At 44.8% G+C, this 21,615-nt stretch overlaps 1 protein-coding gene across 3 annotated transcripts in view; it reads right to left on the bottom strand.

The window, feature by feature from the left end:
- Positions 1–21,615, bottom strand: part of TOM1L1 (target of myb1 like 1 membrane trafficking protein) — an 89,162-nt gene that overhangs the window by 25,223 nt on the left and 42,324 nt on the right. For all 3 annotated transcript variants that reach the window (XM_029600675.1, XM_029600674.1, XM_029600676.1), the window contains 2 exons: positions 9,333–9,429; positions 5,929–5,989 (listed from right to left, as the gene is read on the bottom strand). In XM_029600675.1, coding sequence (XP_029456535.1) covers positions 5,929–5,989; positions 9,333–9,429 — 158 coding nt within the window. The remainder of the gene's footprint in view (positions 1–5,928; positions 5,990–9,332; positions 9,430–21,615) is intronic.

Here is a 21,615-nt window from a genome sequence, read left to right as displayed (position 1 = left end):
CTGCTTAACTACACCTTAAGCTTAAGGGAACTTGGAGAAATTCTGGCAGGTCCGCTAGCTGATATTTTCAATGCTTCTTTAGAATCGGGAGTAGTTCCGGAGGACTGGAGATGGGCAGATGTAGGGGAAGTAAGGAAGTCTGTGAACTACAGGCTGGGTAGGAGCAAATTAATGAAATCACTGCTAAAAAGAGGATAATACATTTTCTGGAATCCAATGGATTACAAGATCTGAGGTAGCATGGCTTTACAAAAGACAGGTCTTTTCAGATGAATAATTCTTTTGATTAGATGACCAGAGAGTTGGAGCAGGGGACAGTGCTAGATGTAGTGTACTTGGATTTCAGAAATGCCTTAGACATGGTTGCGCATAGGTGACATAAATACATTTAGCGTTCTTGGTATGGGCCCTAAAGTGACTGACTGACTGACTTAGAAACTGATTTAGTGGGGAGGTGACAAAGTATAGTGATAAATGGAGTTCATTCCAAGGAGAAGGAAGTTACTAGTAGTGTGCCACAGGGATTGGTCCTTGGACCGGTTCTTTTCAACATTTTTGTGAGCGACTTTGCAGAAGGATTATTGGAAAAGATTTGTCTTTTTCCCAGTGATACCAAAATTTGTAATGGGGTAGACAGCCAGAAAGGTGTGGAAAACATGAGGAAGGATCTTTTGAATTTCAAGGAATGGTCTAGGGTCTGGCAACTAACATTTAATGCTAAAAAAATGCAGAGTTATACATTTAGGATACAAAAAAACCCAAGGGAGAGGTAGTATAGGAGATGAAATTCTTCTAAGCATGAACGAGCAGGATCAGTGGGTTAATACCTGATGATATTAAGGTGGCCAAGCAGATGGAAAAAGCTAGAAACATGCTTGGTTGCATAAAGAGAGCATGGTCATCAGAAAATAGGTGATATTGCCCTTGCATAAGTCTTTAGTGAGACCTCATTTACAATACTGTATGCAGTTCTGGAGACCACATCTTCATAAGGATATAAACTGGTTGGAGTTGGTCCATAGGATGGCTATGAAAATGATAGGAAAATTGGTTCTTACCTGCTAATTTTCGTTCCTGTAGTACCACGGATCAGTCCAGACCGTGGGTTGAGCCTCCTGTTCAGCAGACAGAGACAGACAAAAACTGAAAGGGTATCCTATATCAGAACAGAGCCTATCCTGCATCCATTCAGTATAAACTTTATCAAAGCAGATAAAGATAAAGATAACCAGTATAAGGTCAAGCTGTTACTGTCCCGGGCTGTGCCCCGGGACCTACACTTACCACGCGGCCGATCCGGCCGCAGGAACGCCTTCCTTCTGGCCTCCCATGCCGGAGATGCGGCCCTCCGCGGCGTCCTCCCTGCTAGGGAGACGCCGGCGCCAATCTGCAGCTGGCCCCGCCCCCTAGGCACGTGCGCGTGCCGGGGCTTCAGACTTAAAGGGGCCAACACGGGAAAACCTGGGAACAGCCCCTGATGACGTCAGACGCTGCCAGGCCATTTAAACCCGGCAGCTGCAGCTGTACCTCAACTTGCAACGAGGTTCACTCAGTTCCTGAGTTTTGAGTTGCAGCGTTGATCTTGGATCGTCTCTTCTGTCTTCTGACCCAGCTTCGTCTCCTGACTCGTCTTCGGCTTCTGCTCCTGGTTTTGATATTGACTTCTGACTTCTGGCTTCCGACCCGGCTCCGTCCTACGACTCTGTCTTCAGCTTCTGCCCCTGGCTTTGGTTTTGGATCTCCGACTTCTGGCTTCTGACCCGGCTTCGATCCTGGAATCCGACTTTACCTCCTTCCACCACCTCAGGTATCCGGTACTCGCTGGCCCAGAGGATTCTCCTAAGTCCCAGCGGCTCAAGCTCTCACAGCCTCCTCCCGGGGGAGCCGTGGGCTTCCGAGGGTGAAGACTCTTCCAGCCTCCTGGGCCCAGCCGTCCTCTTCGTCCACCTCTCCGGACCCTGCCTGGATCCTTGGTCGCATAGGGTCCCGCCTAAGTCCAAGAGGCCCGGGTTCCTACGGGCTCCTGCTGGGGGGACCTCGGGCTTCCAGTGATGAAGTCTTCTCCTGAATCTCTTCAGCGCTGCCTCCTGGCTGTGACACTTCCTGTGGGTTCCCACAGTAACCATCCACCGTCTCAGTTGGCCCAAGGGTCCACGACCGTAAAACAAGCAAGCAATAAAGAACTGATAAATTGAACAATTCAAAACTCTGTATATAATTGCTCTTGCATATATCCACATTCATCTAGTAGATGCTTCCGGTGCCTTATAGTTATGATAGGAAGTCTACTCTAAGGATCTAAAGGATCATCGTCAACACGTCAGGCAAGTACTACAGATTCTGAGGGAGAATCGCTTGTTCGCTAAGTTGGAGAAATGCCTCTTCGAGCAAGAGTCACTCCCTTTCCTGGGTTACATTGTTTCAGCTACAGGGTTCAGGATGGACCCAGATAAGGTATCTGCCATCCGAGACTGGCCTCAACCTATAGGAGTAAAAGCGCTTCAACAATTCTTAGGTTTCGCCAACTTCTATAGGCACTACTCTAGCAAGGTGGCTCCTCTCACGGCACTTACAAGAAAAGGCGCGGACACAAGGAATTGGTCGCCAGAAGCACACCAGGCCTTTGCGGCCCTGAAGGAAGCATTTTTGGAAGACACTTGCCTCCACCACCCGGATCCCCAACGCCAGTTTGTGGTGGAGGTCGACGCCTCCGACGTGGCGGTCGGGGCTGTCCTGAGCCAAGTATCTGGTAATGGTAAAACACTATCGTGCTCCTACTTCTCCAGGAAATTTTCACCTGCGGAATGAAATTACGGTATCGGAGACAAAGAACTCCTGGCCATAAAGATGGCCCTCGAAGAATGGCGCCAGTGGCTGGAGGGGGCTCAACACCCAGTGGTTGTGTACATGGACCACAAGAATCTAGAGCACCTGTGCCACGCCCAGCACCTCAATCCCTGGCAGGCCCAGTGGTCCCTGTTCTTTACCCGATTTAATTTTGTCCTCCGCTACCGGCCGGCCTCCAAGAATATCTGGGCAGCGCCCTGTCCCGCACCGCCGAGACCGAGGATACACCAACATCACCCCAATATATCCTTGATCCTGCTCTTTCCTTTGGAACAAATGGAGAATACGCGGGTCGTTACCCTCGAGCGAGGACCCAGGACCGTCATTCCTGATCAGGATCAGGAACTGCATCCGGATGTGGGAGGGTCTGGGGCCGAAGAGCCCGGCACCACCCTGGCCCTCACCGAGCCCTGCACATCCGGTACAGGAGGGGGCTGCGGAGCAGGCACCAGAGGGATCTTTGCTGGGGAGGGACCTGGTGAAGGGTCATCCTGTTCCTGTAAACTAGCTAGATATGATTTGTGCATTAAAAGCACAAATTATGTGCAAAAACGTCTGGATTTGCCGGGCATGGAGGGGGGAGGGGGGAGGGAGAAGGATCAAAATCCCCCTCCGGGGCTCTAACTGGCCTTAATCCGGCAGTGAAATAGCTAAATCCGGCTCTCCTGAGCCCTGCAGACCGGAGTCTAAAGAAAATCCCGCCCCCAAAATGGCCACCGTTCCCGCGGTTTTCTGAGAAGACGACGGACTAGTCACACATTTGGGGGGACGAGCCCGGGCCGTCGATTTTGTTGCAGCCGTGGAGGGACCCTCCCCATCGCGGGAGAGCCGAATCGCAGGCTCCCCGCAGGATAGACAGCCACTGGATCGCGGCATGAAATCAGGTCAGAAAAGCTGCGGGAGAGGGAATCAGCCGAGCTGTGCTGCCCGAATAGCAGAGGCAGGCGAACAAACCCTGCTGTGCTGCTATCCGTGCACAAAAGGTGCTGAATTCGCTTGTCTCTTGCCTCCAATTGTTCACTTTTTTTTTTTTTTTTTTAACTTAAGTGAAGGCAGGGGAATTGAGCTTCCCTGTTAAATACTGTAAGGCAGCACAGGCAAGGAGGGGGAGTGACTGGACCACCAGTATCGCCCCAGCAGACAAGCAGGTCACCGGGAAAGGGGTCCTAGGCTGTAAAACAAGGGGCAAACCCCCCCTAGGATCCCCTAAGAGCGGGGAGACAGAACACCCTCCCAAAGCATGAGTTTTGAATCTTTTTTTTTTTTTTTACAGAAATAAGATAATACTTGCTTGATCTGATAGACAACAACACAGGAGAAGGAAAAATCTCACAGGTAGAAAGAAAATGAGAGAAGGAAGGGAGCCGCAGGTTCAGCTGCCTGCATCTGCTGGAGACAGAGAAATACTGAAGGGATGCAAGGCAGGCTCTGTCCTGATATAGGATACCCTTTCAGTTTTTGTCTGTCTCCATCTGCTGGACAGGAGGCTCAACCCACGGTCTGGACTGATCCGTGAACAGTGGTTTTCGTTCTAAAGCAAATGGGGTAGACTTAAAGATCTAAACATGTATTCCCTGGAAGAAAGGTAGATAGGAGAGATATTATAGACACATGTAAATACCTTCAAGGTTTCCATGCAGAGGAGGCAGGCTTCTTTCAATGGAAAGGAGGCTTTAGAACAAGGGGTCATGCAATGAGAGTGAAAGGGAATGGAGTAATCTAAGGAAATATTTCTTTACAGAGAGGATAGTGGATGGAAGGAGCAGCCTCCCTATAGAAGTGATGGAAACAAGGACAGTATCTGAGTTCGAGATGGTATGGGATAAATACAGGATCTCTGAGGAAATGGTAGCAATCGTAAAGCCGAGTAGTTGGTGTGGATAGGCAGGCTGAATAGGCCGTAATGATCTTTTTCTACCATTTAACTGCTCACAGCCAATGATGGGGGAGGAAAAGGATTAGAGCAGGCAACTGCACACAGCAGGATCACTGCTTACCAAGCTGAAGCAAAGGACTGATTGATAATGAACCATAGCTGTGCCTACATCTGCTGTCAAATTAAAAACTAATTTCTCTTCCCATGCCTTTTATGTCAGAATCCATCATATTTTTACAGCACTCATAGCGAGAAATCCTGGTTGGGTCCTAATGTAGTGTGTTTAGAAATGAGTAGGTCATAGACGGTGCACCAGAGCACCCAGGAGCTGCGGGAGCTTGGTTTCTGCACTTCATTTTAAAGAGAAGCTGTTGATAAATATAAAAAAGCAATATATAGAAATCAGGTGTTGACATGAAGGACAAAGAATGGTACAAAAAAAATGAAAGGAAATGAAGAGGCATAAGAGGAGAACAATGTTTAGTAACTCCAACGGGCAGCCTTCACGTAATCCTTCTATGGTTCTTCTCCCTCTTCCCTGCATTTGGATGAAGAAGAGAAAAGTGCTTCCCATTTTTCATTCCGGCTTTGGACAGAGGTCACAGACACCTCTATTAAAAAAAAAAAAATCACAGTTTAACTTGAATAAAGACCTGTCTTCATACGTATGGCTTTGAAACTCAGTAGGACTAAGGGCCAGGCTTATTAAAATGATGGAACAGTATAAATGTCATCCACGGGGGGTGGGGCAGAAAACTGACTGAAATGCAAGTATGGGCCGGTCTTGGATAAAAAGCCAGGAAGAGTGCAGTTTTCTTCCTACCATCCAGATTGGAGGGGAAAGAGTGTAGACATCCCTACAGGTCTAGAAAGGTTACCTATAAGGATTCCTACAAAGAGGACTGGGGATCAGAGCAGTGGAGATGGCGGGAAAGAGGAGTGATGCTCAGGGTGGGGGTGGGGGTTTCAAATATGCTTGCCAACCCTCAACGCTAAAATGTCTAGTTGTAACTCTGTCCATTGTGCCTCAAGGACGGTTCCCTTTGCCAAACGGCATTTTATTCTTCAGTACAAGTGATCCTACAAGCTCTTTGGCATGTATTTCCACTTTGTTGCATGTACTATATCTTGAACAGAGTGCTTCCAGCATGTACCTGATGCTGCAGTCAAAAGTAAATAGTGACAAAAGGAAACCTTTTACTCACATTATCATACTGAGAACCTGAAGGGGCAGTTGGACCATATCTGCGTGTGTCCAGTGCAAATCTAGCATAAAAAAAAATATGAGATGTTATGAATGCTCCTTGGATAAAGCAGCATGGTTACTGTGTTCATCCACTTGAATGTGTGGAAATACTGTAAAACCCAATTAACAGAAAAAAAAATATGGTGCTGCCTTTTTAAAAATTGAACTAAACCCATTTCTTGATTCGTTTTTGGGAGATACACTCCCTTCTTCAGGTCAAAACAAAATTAATGAGCATATTCAGGCAACATCAACCTTTCCTCTGACCTGCACATTTAGAGGTAGATTTTAAAAGCGTTGCGCAAAAAGGCCACATACGCACTGCAGTGTACAAATGAACTCCTCTTGTTAGACTTTTCATCACTTACATAAGGACTATAATTCTTTACTGATGTCAATTTTACTATGAATACCTCTGAATGTGTCTGTAACGATACCCACCTCTAACCCCAACCCACCTCCCGAAAACCCAGCCCGATTCAAAGTTCCCGTCTGCTTGGCAGACCACGTGACTAGAGCAACCGGCCCACCAGGAGATGCCCAATCCCCCAATAGGCCAATCCGCCCCTGGGTACATATATAGAGAGCATCAGACTGACTCTATTCAGAGGTGCTCTGTCTCTTCTTAGTTTTGATCTGAGGAAGGGAGTGTTAGTTCCCAAAAGCTAGTCAATAAAGGGATTATGTTAATCCAATAAAAAGGTCGCACTTTTTTATTGACATTTATTTTCATGAATACCTCTGAAATTCCATCCCAGCAATACGAGTTAACATGGACAAACTTTTCTAACTTTGCTCCAGATTCTTGGAAAGAGTTTTCATATGTTTCTTTGTAAACAGAAAATTTTTCTAGTCATATGCAGTAAGAAGTTAATTGAGAAATGGCTGTGGTGATATCTTGTAGTAACCCACATTTTACTCAGTAGTGTTACTCTTGTAATATATCAGCATGTCAAAAATAAGCTCTGTTGCTCTCAGCACGTCATGCTAATTGATCTCTAGGGATGTGCATTCATGTGAAACAATGCCGTTGCTAAGAACACCACCAAGGATCACTCCTGTCCCGTGAAGAATGTAAAATGTGGTCAGAGGGACTGAGGGGATTACAGGGGTCCAAAATTGTTCTTTGTTTTTCCTTTGGTTTTGTTTATTTCTTTGTTTTTCAAATTTCATTTGTTGTTTGTTTCATTTTATTTTTCATTTTAAATAAATGGAAAAACAATTGAAAAAAAAAATGAAAAAAGAAAAGTCTGTGCACACACTTACTGATCTCTGTTGCTTTTTTCCAGTAATCATACGGATTTATTTCAAGAGCCAAGATTTGAGCCTTGGGCTCTGGCTGTGTCTTCGCCACAAAGGGAAGATTTATGCATAGTACAAGATCGAATCAGTCAGTCTGACTGATTGATTCAGCCTCTTCTGGCACCCACAGTAAATCACATCAATGCTGATGCTATTTGCCAGAGTCCAAGGTCTAAACTGAGTCCACTGACTTTAGTTAAGTTCTGCACAGAAAAATCCTTTTTGCTGACACTCAGTGGGTCTTATTCAGTAAAGTTTTCCCCCATAGGCATAGAATGTGTAAAGTTTCTGAATAAGATCTATGGAGTCCTTACTGAATGAAAGGCTGTAGAGCCTTTTTATGACCCCCTCCAGTTCCTGTCTGATGTACTCACTATAAGTACAGATCATTTACTATAGAGGAAAATACTCAAGCTCTCTGCTGACCTTCATTGCCAGAGATTGCTTTTGTTTATTTTGCTAGGACTGGGTATAAAAAATATATGAAAAGAAATTCAAATATAAATAAGAAATTATTTCTTGGGGGATCAAAAGGAGAGATAAATCTTTGAACACATAAAGATGCTGAAGGTAATGAGGTGATAAATTTGTAAAACATCCCACTTTATATATATTGCTCTGTATAGATGTGCATGTGGGAGAAAAGAAATAGGAAATACAATGAAATTTCCTAATTTGTCTCATTTCGTTCTGAAAACGAAACGATTAAAAGAAAATGTTATTGGTTTTCACATTTTGTTTTATAAACAACAAAAAAGTACACAAAAGTTATCCATCGGGCCTAGGCCCCTGCCTGAGGCCAGGGCCTCACCTAGGGAATAGGCTGAGGCCCAAAGCAAGGGCCTCGGCCTATGTACAAGCATGACACTAGAGCCTGGGCCTGGGCCTATGGGTGGGGCCTCACCTAGGCTTAGGCTACGGCCCCCCACTTACTTGATGGGATCCAATATCGCAGCCAAGCACTGACCCGAAGTCAGGGCCTACCCCTAAGGCCGGGGCCTCGGTTTAGGCAAAGGCACGATGCCAGGGCCCAGTCCGGAGGCTGTCCTGACACCGGGACCCTGCCCAGAGATCTGGTCCTGACGCCTGGGCCTACGACTCCCAGGGCACATCTGGAGCCTAGGTCCAGACATGGAGGCCTCAGCCAAGACCCTGAACCAATGCTGGGGCCTGGCCCAGAGGCTGGATCCCGACACCTGGCTTCAGGCTAAGCCAAGACCTGGGCCCAGGCCCAAGGCCGGGGTTCAGTCTAGAGCCTGGGTTCCGATGCCTGGGCCTTGGCCTCAGCTCAGGTGCAAAGACTGGAGCCCAGGCCTTGAGGGATCATCTTCTTTCTTTTTCTTTAAAATGATGGCATCTGCTGGGGAAGCGCTAGAGTTAATTACCTTAAATGAAAATGGTGACCTACGCTGAAGAGGGAGACGCTGGGGAAGCACCTGAGTTAATTAACTCCGTTTTGTCCCATGCAAATACTGTAATTTTAAAGAAAAAGAAAGAAGAGGATGACACTACGAGGCTTGGGCCTAGACCAAGGCCCCAGCATTGGGACCAGGCCTCTGGACTTGGCCCTGGCTTCGTGCCTGGGCCTTGGCGGAGTCTGAGGCCCTGGTCTAGGCCCCAGCATTGGGCTTAGGCCAAGGTCACGGTGACTTACCATGGCCTAGGCAAGCCCGAGGCTTCAGCCTGATCCTAGGCCTCATCATCAGATCTCCCCCAGACCGGTTAAGAGGGGGCTAGGGAGAAGCCTGGTCCCAGCATTTTTTACGGTGGGAGGGATGGGTGGTAAGGACAGAAAGGCTTGGGAGGCCCACTTTCTTTTTTTTTTCGTTTATTTTTTAATGTTTGTTATCTTAAACTAAATAAACATTAAATGAAACAAAATTTGTGGGAAACCCTCTCCCCCAAAATGAAACAGAAAAACAAAATTTTTACTTCTTCCCACCCCTACTGCTCCGTAAATCAATCAATACATTTAGAACTTAAGTGTGAAAAATGCACAGAGATACAGTGCTAAGTAGCAGAGCAGTAAATAATGACCATTCTTGAAAATATTATACTTACGTGGTTGTTGAAGAATCTCCCACCCTTAATAAATTTAGCTGTGGGTAAAGTAACGTGTTTGCTGTGCCTGGACCAGTGATGTTTGCATGCTCCGAACCTAAAAAAGAATAAATAAATATTGACAGTGTCATTAACGTGGTCAGTACTTTTACTATTCCCTGCTGCATTGACCAGACATTCCATGAAGAGCGTCATCAAGTAAGACATGCATATCTGTGTTAGTTGAGCATACAGATTTTAAATGGGAACAGGTATCTCTATCCTACTTGCAAAAACTAAAACCCTAAATTTCAATGTACCCCGCACCACTATGTTGGGCATAAAAATGAGGGAACTCCAGATACTCCTACTTCTCATAAAGTCAAGAAGTGCAAAATCCTGCAGTATCACTGTACTAAGCCATAGTTTTAGGAGCTGGTATGCAGTATAAGGTGAATTTTAAAAGAGATGTGTGCGCCAAAAAGTACAGATGCGCGCGCATCTCGCACATTCACGTCTGACCTATTTTATAAACCTCGTACATAGGCGCACAAGTATCGATACGTGAATATCTCGCAATTGAATATCTCGCACTGAGTAAAAAAAAAAAGGGGCAGAATGGGGCAAGTCATGGGCATTCCGGGGCGGGGCCAAAAGATATGTGCAAATATACTTCCGCTATAGATCAGGTGAAAGTCTGAATAAAAGTATTTTTAGCTACATATGAAGTGCTTGAGGGGTTTGGGTAAACTGAGGGGAAATGCAGGCTAAAGAACCAGGAGAGTCTTGATGACCTAGATATAGAATGGTCAAACTGGTTAAACTGGTCATTTCCTTCACACGCGCCTGTTTTAAAATGTCTTCACATGTGCATGTACTGTAAATGCTGACAATTCCCAGCTGTTCACGTAAATGCTTAAAATTAGGAGCACACGTACACTTGCAAGGCCTATTTTATAACTTGTGTGTACTTGCGTGCAGGATATAAGATTTCAAAACTGAAAAAAAAATCTCCACTCAGAGGGTTAAAGCATAACAAAAGTGAAAAAACAAATAACCCACTTAATAAAATGAAAAACATCCGTGGAAAACACTGCTTTATCTGCTCATATCTCTAAATATCTGAGAGATGAAAAGTGGTAGTTTCATAAGTTCATTAATGAAGATGCCATCCAGGTGCAGTGCCACAAAATACATTTTGTTTTTTTAAATTTTATATCATTTGAAGTGTACACGTTGTAATTGATGGATACATTCCTTAAATTTCTTAATAAATCGCCATGTAAAAATTGTTTCATTTCACATATAGTTTCTACTTTCTTGTACCAAAAGTTGTTGCTTCAGTTCGTATATGCTCTATTTTTACTCACCCCAATATATGATATTTTTTATAAAATGTCTAAATAGACTTGAATCATATGTAACTTTAATTCACCCATGGTTACTTAGCTTGCTGTCGCCCAACATGCCCAGGTTTCGGAACTAGTCCATCAGGGGGAAAGACATGATGATTGTGCTTATATCTTGAATGGAATGAATTCATATATCCAACAACTTCAGTGATTTCCTCAAAATCGTGCATCAGGCACGAACAAAAGTACGCCGGATTTTATAAGATACGCGTGGTTACGCGCGTATCTTATAAAATCCGGGGTCAGCGCGCGCAAGGGGGTGCACATTTGTGCAACTTGCGCGCACCGAGCCCTGCGCGCGCTGCCCCACACACCTTCCCCCACACCTTCCCCTCCCTTCCCCACCCCTCTGGCCCTATCTAGACCCCCCCCCCCTACCTTTATCTGAAAAGTTACTACTGCCTCCGGGCAGTAGTAACTTACGTGCGCCGGCGCAGCAGGCCCCGACACAGGCCGCTGTGTCGGGGCACTTGGCCATGCCTCCGGACCGCCCACATGCCCCCGATCCAAAACCGTGCCCCCTGGCCAAGCCCCCAACCACCCCTTTTTGCAAGCCCCGGGACTTGCGCACGCAGGGGGTTTTTACAAGGGTTACGCGCGTACCTTATGTGCGTAACCCTTTTAAAATCCGGCCCATAGTGTTACATTCGCCGGCTTATGGGACATCCTGCGAGCCAGCACACTCACCCTGAGAACTGCCGACAATGCACTCCTCTTCATGGTGGCAAAAACACCGCCATCATGCTGCCTCTAGGATTCCCCACAGACGATAGGGGCCCCGCGGCAGAAACCTCTGCAACTGGTGCTCACAGATGATATCACGTGGCTGGATATCTAAACCCCAGCCCCGCAATGAACAGATGCCTCAGCCACAGATTGCCTGCTTCATGAGTGCGGTGTGAGTTGCTGCTTCTTCCTGCGTTCCTGATACTGTGCCTGCCTCGTTTCTCCAGCCCAGCCTGTCTCGTCTCTCCAGTCTAGCCTGCCTCATCTTATCCAGCCTTGCCTTCTTCCTGCTCTTCCGTCTCAGTCCTTCTCCTTGTAACCTCTGCCTTCTCTCAGACTAACTTCTGGATCTGACCCTATTCTGGACTTTGATTATTCTTGCCTGCAGTCTGCCTCTGACTTTTGCCCGGATACTGACCCTTCTTGCCTGCCACCCACTACTCCACCAGCTATCGGTGAGGACCTATGGAACCTTCCCGGTAGATTGTGTCAACCTTACCACAGCACAAGGGTTCATGAATCTTGTGTACTGTATGGGTGTACATGAGCTCCTTTTAAATTTACCATCCCTATTAGGAAAAGTTATTTTTATTATAAAAACTATGGAATGAAATTATTCCAACTTGAGAGACGGGAAATTATGATAGAGACATTCAAATATCTCAAAGGTAAAAATAATGCACAAGAGGATTTTCAAACGGCATTTGAAAAAGTCCCTCATGAGAGAATCAGGAAATTAAAAAGTCATAGAGTAGGAGGCAGTATGCTATTGTGGATTGTTAACTGTGTAAGAGAGGAAACTGAGAGTAGGACTGAATGGTCATTTTTCTTACTGAAGAAGGGTAGAGTGCCTCAGTGATCTGTACTGGGACCGATTCTCTTTGTTATATTTCTAAATGATCTGGAAAAGGGAGTGATGAGTGAGCTGCTCAGATTTGCAGACGACAAAATTTATTCAAAGTTGTTAGTTCACAAGCTGATTGGGAGGACAAGTGGAAAGTGATACTTATAGGGACAAATAATCCAAACTATATGTTGTGTTCCATATTAGGCATCCAGGAAAAAGATCTTGGAATCATTTTGGATAATACTTTGAAATCCTCAGCCCACAGCAGCAGTAAAAAAAGAAAATAGAATGTTAGATATTATTATGAAAGGAATGGAAAATAAAATGGAGGGTGTCATAATGTCACTGCATCGATATATGGTGTGACCACACCTTAATTGTTGTGTGCAGTTCTTGTTGCCCCATTGCATAAAAAGATATAATGGAACTAGAAAAGGTGCAGAGGAGGGCAACAGTAATAATAAAGGGGAGGGAACAATTCCTCACAAGGAAAGGCTAAAGAGGTTAGGGCTCTTCAGCCTGGAGAAGAGACAACTGAGAGGAGATATGCTAGAGGTCTATAAAATAATGAGTGGAGTGGAATGGTAAATAGAGAATGGTTAATACCCTTTCAAATAGTACTAGGACGAGGGGACACTCCATGAAGTTAATATTGTAGGTAGCACATTTAAAACAAATTGGAGAAAGTATTCTTTCCCTCAATGCTCAGACGGTGGAATTTGTTGCCAGAAGATGTAGTGAAAGTGATTAGTACAGCTGGGTTTAAAAAGAATTTAAACAAGTTCCTGGAGGAAAAGTCCATAACCCATTATTAGCTATGTAGATAGGAAAGCCACTACTTATCCCATTGTATGATCAAGAAGGATTGGACCTATTTGCAATCCTGCCAAATATTTGTGACCTGGATTGGCCACCTCGGGAGACAAGTTAGATGCTGGGCTGGATGGACTTTTGGTCTGACCCTGTATGCAATGAATTATTTTAATATGAACTTATTAAAATGTATTTTCTGCATTCGTCACAACAGGTTTGAGGAAGATCAACACATGCAGAGAATAAGACAAAAATCAATATTACAAAAATCATATGAGGCAAACCGTTTTCAGCAGTTAGAAATTTCTAGAACAGGACGTGATGAAATGAGGCTCCATGGGTGGGGGGGATAGAGTCAAGCATAACATTATAACATATTTCTTCACAGATGTACAGAGCAGACCCCCAGGAAAGGTGATGGAGACTAAAACCATACCAGAATACAAGAAAACCTGGGATAGGCACAGAGGATCCGCGAACTGTGAAGAAGTGAAGGGAAAGATGGAGATGAACTGTGGTCTGTGGCACGGAATAGCAAGAAAATTGGTCAGACTTGACTGGCCTGATAGCTCTTAATTGCTGTCATTTCTTAGACCTCTCCCCGCCCAAACACATCTGCATCTTTCTCTCAGTCTTCTCCGCCTCAGGCAGCCTTCCCTAACCCTTGTCTGTGCTTCTGTATCCAGACTGTCTCAATGAGTTATTATATTATATAATTAACAGCTACTGGTCCATTTCCAGTATTAATGTATTAATAATATAAGGAGGCACTGCTTCTTTACACCAAAACTGCTTGTGCCTGGTGGTAGGTGCAGAGTACTGGTACTTATATTGGTCCTAGAGAAATCTGGATTCCTTGCAGGCTGGAATAACTTTAATATGCACAACCATGAGAATTACTCAGAAGAGGGACGAACTTTTGAGACCACATAAGCAGGGGCAACTCAAGGTAATCTGCTGCCTGAGGCCAGGGATGACATGGCATCGCCCCCTGGCCCAGAATGGGTCAAATCAATGAGAAGCAAAGGGAGGGGGGTTCCCATTAGAGTTTGGCCCATTTGGTGATTTAATGCTGGGGAAGGGGGGGGGGGGGGGGAAGCAGGGAGCAGGATTCTCAGAAGAGTGGCAAATAGAGTGTCAGTGATAATATTTCTAGGAAACTGGCAATCCTGCCACAATCCCAGCAATCCTACCACTTATCTCTCATCCTTCCTCATAATGTGCACTTTGGAGAAGTGTGGGATAGTGAATGGTAGGGGTATGTGTGTTGCACACTCTCAAGGCCAGTGCAAGGACATTAGGCCCCTAGGTGAACCTTACAGCCTTGTTCCTCCAAACTTGACCCTTTCCATTCAAAATGTATGCATTTCTGCTGACAGAGTGTACATGAAAAAGGACATTCAAAGTAAAGTCTTCTGAGATAAAAATATCACAAAATATATATTATAATTTACATACATTGCTGTGGTGCCAACCAGAAACCCTGCAAAAAAAAAAAAACAACCAAAACACTTGGAATCCATGTAGTATTAGGCCTGTTGGGTGATAGCTTGAAAGCCATGAATAAACTGAACTACAACAGTTTCAATACAGTAAACCTCCCATACCAAAATAGCACTAATTATCAGCACACAATGAAAAGGCAACACTGCAAATATTACATCAGCCCCTAAAACACCAATACACCTCCTATTAGGAAAACAGAACAAGCCAAGCTGCTATAGATCTCTGCATAGAACATACAAGCTAACAGAATACTTCAATTAGTCACACATGCAGAATATAGGAAGACCTTCACTAAATGCAGAATAAAGAGACCGTTCTCTGTAAAGGCTATGCCTATATACTTTCTGTTGTAAGTTACTTGTGAACCGGCACGATGTGCAAACGGTTGCTGGTATATAAAATTAAATAAATAAATAAATAAATAAATAAAGTAAAAATTAAAAATATGCAGACAAAAAACAAACTGCAACAAGCTGGACACCATATGTAGTGCAACAATGGAAAAACAGAAACATTCCTCATATTAAACAAAATAAAAAATATATAAAACGTTCATATTAGAAAAACCTAACTAAGAAAGAGAATAAATATTTTAAAACAGGTGATGAATAGAACATCCAATAATTAAAAAGCCATGGTTTAGATTTTAAAAGAATGTGCACACACATCCATAAGTACCTGGCAAGTACCCAGACATTAAATAGATCCCATACTACTAATGTTGGCAACAAGCAGTGGCTATTTCCTATTGATTAACAGCAGTTTATGAACTTCTCCTCTAGGAACTGCCCCTTATCCAAACCTTTTTTAAACCCAGCTACACTAACTGCCTTAACTACATCCTCTGGCAATGAATTCCAGAACTTAATTGTGCGCTGAATAAAAAATAATTTTCTTGTGTTACTTGCTACATGAAGTGCCTCCTAGTCTTGTATTATCCAAAAGAGTAAATAGCCATTTCATATTTAACCGATTAAGTGCTTTCATAATTTTGTAGACCTCCATCATATCTCCCCTCAACCGTCTCTTCTCCAAGCTGAACAGCCCTAACCTCTTTAGCCTTTCCTTATAGGGGAGCCGTTCCATGCCCTTTATCATTTTGGTAGCCCTTCTCTGTACTTTCTCCAGTACAACTATATATTTTTTTGAAATGCAGCAACCAGAATTGCACACAGTATTCAAGGTGCGGTCTCACCATGGAGAGATACAGAGGCATTATGACATCCTCCATTTTATTTGCCATTCCCTTCATAATAATTCCTAACATTCTGTTTGCTTTTTTGATCACCACTGCACACTGAGCCGATGATTTCAATTCTCTCTCCCTCCCTCTCCTACTCACACACTCTGTCCTCCCCCTCTCTCTTACACGGTCTCTCCATCCCTCCCCCTCTATTACTCACATGCTCTCTTCCTCCCTCCCATCTCTCTCTCTCACATGCTCTCCTTCTGTCCCCCTCTCTTTCTCACATTGTCTCTCCCTCCCTCCCCTTTGGTTACTCACATGCTCTCTCCCTCTGCCCTTTCTCTCTCTCTTACTCACATACTCTCTCCTTTCCTCCCCTCTCTTTCTAACCCACTTACTTCCTCCTCCTCTCCTCTTACTCACACACTCTCATATGCTCACTCATTTCCTCCCCCTCTCCTCTTATTCACACACATTCACATACTTGCCCGTCCCTTCCCTCGCCTCTTACATAATTGTATGCTCACTTCCTCCCCCTCTTACTCACATGCTTGCTTCCTCCTTCCCCTCCCTCCCCTCTCTCCCTTACTCATACACTTTCAAAGGTTTGCTCCTTCCCTCACTCTCACATGCTTGCTTGCTCCCTCCCTCTTGCTTGCTTTCACGCACTTGCTCGTTCCCTCCCTCCCTTACTCCCATGCTCACTCCCTCCTCCTTTTACACACTCTGCTTTTTCCCTCCCTCCCTTACTCACAAGCTCTCTCACATGCTCCTTTCCTCACACACATACTCTTACTCACAAACTCCCTACATTTCTGTCCCCTCCATTCACTACTCATTACATCCTTGCTCTTACACGTCTTTTCTATTAGCTCCCTTCCCTCTCATTCCCCAACACTTCCCTCTCTCAGTCCCTGTCCTCCATTCACGCCTCCGCTCCAGTCAATCTCTCCACTCCCATTCACTCTCCTCTCACCCAAATTTTGTATCCTCGCCTCTCTCAGTCTCCTCCAATCACCCAACCCTCTTCCTTCAGTGGTTCTGGCTCTTCTTTGGCTGTTGGGATCTAGCCTGCCTAGCAGCCAATATCCTCCCCAACAGAACTGCTGGGTCTTATTTTAATGGTAGGGCCCAGCCTCCCCGTCAACCAATGTCCTCCCGGGCAGAGCAACCAGGTCTCCTTTTGATGGTGGGGAATGGCCTCCCCACCAGCCGTTCTTCTCCAGAGTAGGGCCACCATGTCTTTTCATACTGGCAGGGCCTGGCCTAGGGCCAGTGTGAGCACCAAGGCAGACTTTCAGATACTTGAAAGGTTTTAATGATCCAAAGACAACGACAAACCTTTTCCGTTGCAAAGAAATCAGCAGAACCAGGGGTCATGATTTAAAACTCCAGGGAGGAAGACTCAGAACCAATGTCAGGAAGTATTTCTTCACGGAGAGGGTGGTGGATACCTGGAACGCCCTCCCGGAGGAAGTGGTGAAGACCAAAACTGAAGGATTTCAAAGGGGCGTGGGATAAATACTGTGGATCCATCAAGTCTAGAGGATGTGAATGAAGAGAAGAGGCATGGGGGTGGCTTGAGGGAATGGTGGCTACTACCTGGAGATGAATATCCTTATTCAATAATGCGACTCCAACATTGCTCTATGCTTCAACGGCAAGAGGAAATGTGGAAAAAAGGATTTGCAACCACATAAAAGCAGGGGAGTAGCTTGCTTGTTACGGCGGGTACTACCCCAAACCAAAAAAATACCTGATACTTCACATTCAACGCAAATCCAGCATAACTCTCTGTTTCAACGGCAGGGGAGGAAGTTTGACACTTCACACATATCCAGCATAGCTCTCTGCTTCAACGGCAGGGGAGGAAGTTTGATTCTTCACACATATCCAGCATAGCCCTCTGCTTCAACGGCAGGGAAGGAAATTTTGACAATTCACGCATATCCAGCATAGCCCTCTGCTTCAACGGCAGGGGAGCAAGTCTGATATTTCACTTTCAATGCATAGCCAGCATGGCTCTCTGCTTCAACGGCAGCGGGGAATGAAGAAAGGTGGATCTATATTCAGGCAACAATCAACAAGGACTGAATTACATAGTCTGAATAAACAGATAAGCATGGGTGTAGCTTGCTTATTGCGGTGATTAATACCCCTAACTAAATTAAACTATTTCACTTAGATGCAGTTCCAACACTGCTCTCTACATTAATGGCGGGGGTGGAAGGGAAATAGAATAAAAAAGGTTACTAAGAGCCATGAGAAACAGATAAGTATGTGAGAGAAAAAAAAAAGTGCAAAAGCTTGCTGGGCAGACTGGATGGGCCGTTTGGTCTTCTTCTGCCGTCATTTCTATGTTTCTATGTATAGGTGTGTTTTCCTGCCGGTGGGACGTGGGATCCCCACCGGCATGCCAATAAGATGTTTGCCACAGAGAACTCTTTTCTTGCCAGCAGAATATGGGAACCCTGCTGGCTTGTTGGTATTTTTGTTTGGCAAAGTGAGGCAATTGCTGTAGGGGTATTTTGGGGCGGCACAAAGTTCAACCCTAAACTTTTGCCTCCTGAAGCGACCACCTCTGCCACATAGAACTATCCCTAAACATAAGTCACATCTGAAGAAGGGATCCGTGTGGCTCCAAAACTCATTTTTGGCTAGCTGTCAAGCCATCAAACAAAAGGTGTGACAGTCTGCAGATAATCCTGTTTGCTGTTAAAAAAAAATTGACTCTCTACGTATTTATCCTATTGCTCTATATTTGTTAGATTTTATGTCAGTGACCAACAATATTTGTGTGAAAGAGTGCATTTGTCAACAAATGCTTAAAGTTGAACTCAGTTTTGTTCTTTTACTATTTATTTAGATCAAGTGTTCTGATTTGTTCCAAGATTTGTTCCATGTAAACTGCCCCCGGCAGCTTTGTTCTTTTACTATTTATTTAGATCAAGCTTTCTGATTTGTTCCAAGATTTGTTCCATGTAAACTGCCCCCGGCAGTAGTTCTTACTGTTATTTGTAAACCGGAGTGATATGTATTGTATACAGGAACTCCCGGTATATAAAAACTATAAATAAATAAATAAATAAATAAATAAATAGATAGATAGATAGATATTGGATGCAAAAACCTGAAATGCCAGAAGTGCAAATAGCATCTGCTGTAAGGTAGGAGACCATAAAAGGTCTTGCACTCACTGACTAGCTCCACATGCCATCTTATGAATAATAATGGCTCTGTTTTCAAAAAAAGTTTTACTCAGATGCATAAAAGAAGCCTTTTGAAAACTGAATCCTAATTATTTTCCTAGTTCAAACCAAGTGCCATAACTTCATTTTAGGTATGGACAGAATTTACAAATTGAAATGCAAAAATATCCTCTGTACACTGCATAATGCAATTGTTCCAAACCCCTGAAAGCAGCCTTGTTCAGACAAGTATCACATGGAGCTTAATTGGTTTGTACAATTATGATGTCATTTGTGACATCATTGCTCAGTATGGATCCAGGCTGTGCGAAGTCAGTTGTGACTTTCTTGCTACCAAAGCTGATCCCGGTGGGCTCTGGGGAGCAGTTCAAATAAAGTTTGAAAACAAAATCATTTTAGTAAAATTTCAAATTAATAATGATGTCTAATACTGTCACCATTAGAGAGAATACAGAACTTTCTTTAAAGATTATAGTGAGTGGTAGAAAAGGTTTTGTTTTGTTTTGCTTTCTTACTGTAAGCAGGCTGGGTTAATTTACTCTCAAACAAATTCAAGGCAAACATTCTGAACTTAACCCCCTGGAAGGTATATTCTTGAATAAAACAAATCCCCTTTTGTCCTTTTAGTAGATCACAGCACATTCTTTTTAATATGATACCATGGATGACATGGATATTATCTGATATGTCAGTAAAACATTTGTAGGCTAGTATTGTCACATTCACACCCACACACATAAGCTCTCACCCAAGCACCCATTTACACCAGCTCTCTCTCCCTGGCACCCATTCACACCCACAGACACAAGCTCTCACCCAAGCACCCATTCACACCAGCTCTCATCCTGGCACCCATTCACACAAGCTCTCAGCCAGGCACCCATAAGAACATGCCATAATGGGTCAGACTAAGGGTCCATCAAGCCCAGCATCCTGTTTCCAACAGTGGCCAATCCAGGCCATAAGAACCTGGCAAGTACCCAAAAACTACGTCTATTCTATGTTACCGTTGCTAATAATAGCAGTGGCTATTTTCTAAGTCAACTTAATTAATAGCAGGTAATGGATTTCTCCTCCAAGAACTTATCCAATCCTTTTTTAAACACAACTATACTAACTGCATTAACCACATCCTCTGGCACACACACCAGCTCTCACCCAGGATTCCATTCACACCCGCACACACAAGCTCTCACCCAAGCACCCATTCACACCAGCTCTCACCCATGCATCCATTCACACACAGACACACAAGTTCTCATTCTCACACACAGACACACAAGCTCTCACCAAAAACCTCTTCTTCCTTCACTGCAGGGATGGGCTCCAGTTCCACCGCGGCTTTACTCCAGTGGGCCTTCTTTTTGCGCCACCATGGGAATGGGCTCCCATGGTGGCCTCAGTCGGGGTCAGGTTTCCTCTTCGTCATCAAGGGCTGTGGTGGCCTTGCTTGGTCGGGGTCAGGTTTCCTCTTCGCCACCATGGGGATGGGCTCCCCTGGTGGCCTCGGTCGGGTCGGGTTTCTTCTTCGCCCCACGGGCTGTGGCGGCCTTGCTTTGTCGGGGTCGGGTTTTCCTCTTCACCGCCATGGGAATGGGCTCCCATGGCGGCCTTGCTTCGTCGGGATCTGGTTTTCTCTTCGCCGCCACAGTCCCGTGGCGGCCTTGTTTCGTCAGAGTTCAACACTTCTATTCCTCCCACCCCACCCCCGGGCATTCTGATGCCTGCCTCACCAGCCAATCAAAGGCTTCCTCCCTTCTTCCTACTCCCACTGGCAGGTAGAAGGGAGGAGGTTTCCGATTAGCCTGCGCGGGGCAGGCAGAATGAAGGAGGCTTCCCATTGGGCAATGGGGGTAGGAAGAAAGGAGGCTTCCAATCGGCCCTCGGGGACTGGAAAAAGGGAGAAGGAAAGTACAACAGGGCAGTGGGACACCGAGAGACGCGACACACCTGCCGGTGTTTGGCGACACACTAGTGTGTCGCGACACACCGGTTGAGAAGTGCTGCTCTAGAGTACTTCACCTTGAACTCCCTTCAGTTCACACAGACCTCCCACCCAAAACTTACAGACAAGTCCGATTTCACTTGTACTCAATTAGCAGATGTAAAATTGTTCGATAATTTATACGCGCAAATCTCTTATAAAATATCAACTTCCACGCATGCCTCTTGACCCCACCCTGCAACGCCCTAGACTGCCCCTTGTCTTGCGCCAGTAAATTTGCATGTGTAACCAAAAATATGTGCATGTTTTTGACATTTATAAAATAGCACATGTGCAATTACATGCTGCTTGCATGTGTAGATGTTATTTTTCCATGTGTGAGCCCTTTGAAAATGTACTTAGATTGTAAGCCCTCTGGGGATAGGGGAAATACTTACTGTACCTGACTATAACTCACCTTGAACTACCAATAAAAACAAAAATAGCCATACTATTAAAAGGAACAAACAAGAACATCAAGTTACATGGCTTGTTGTGACTCGGTTTACCAATTAAAAATGACTGTTTTATGTGTCCAGATACTGCTTGAGGAAAATAGTTTGTAAAGTGCAAGCTGCCTTCTGCTTGCTGACGATACTATTAGGCTGTAGGTATTTGCTG

The sequence above is a fragment of the Rhinatrema bivittatum genome, chromosome 4, assembly GCF_901001135.1.
Source record: "Rhinatrema bivittatum chromosome 4, aRhiBiv1.1, whole genome shotgun sequence".
NCBI lineage: Eukaryota > Metazoa > Chordata > Amphibia > Gymnophiona > Rhinatrematidae > Rhinatrema > Rhinatrema bivittatum.
The sequence above is the reverse complement of the archived record's forward strand: the minus strand, read 5'-3'. Positions and strand labels throughout refer to the sequence as shown.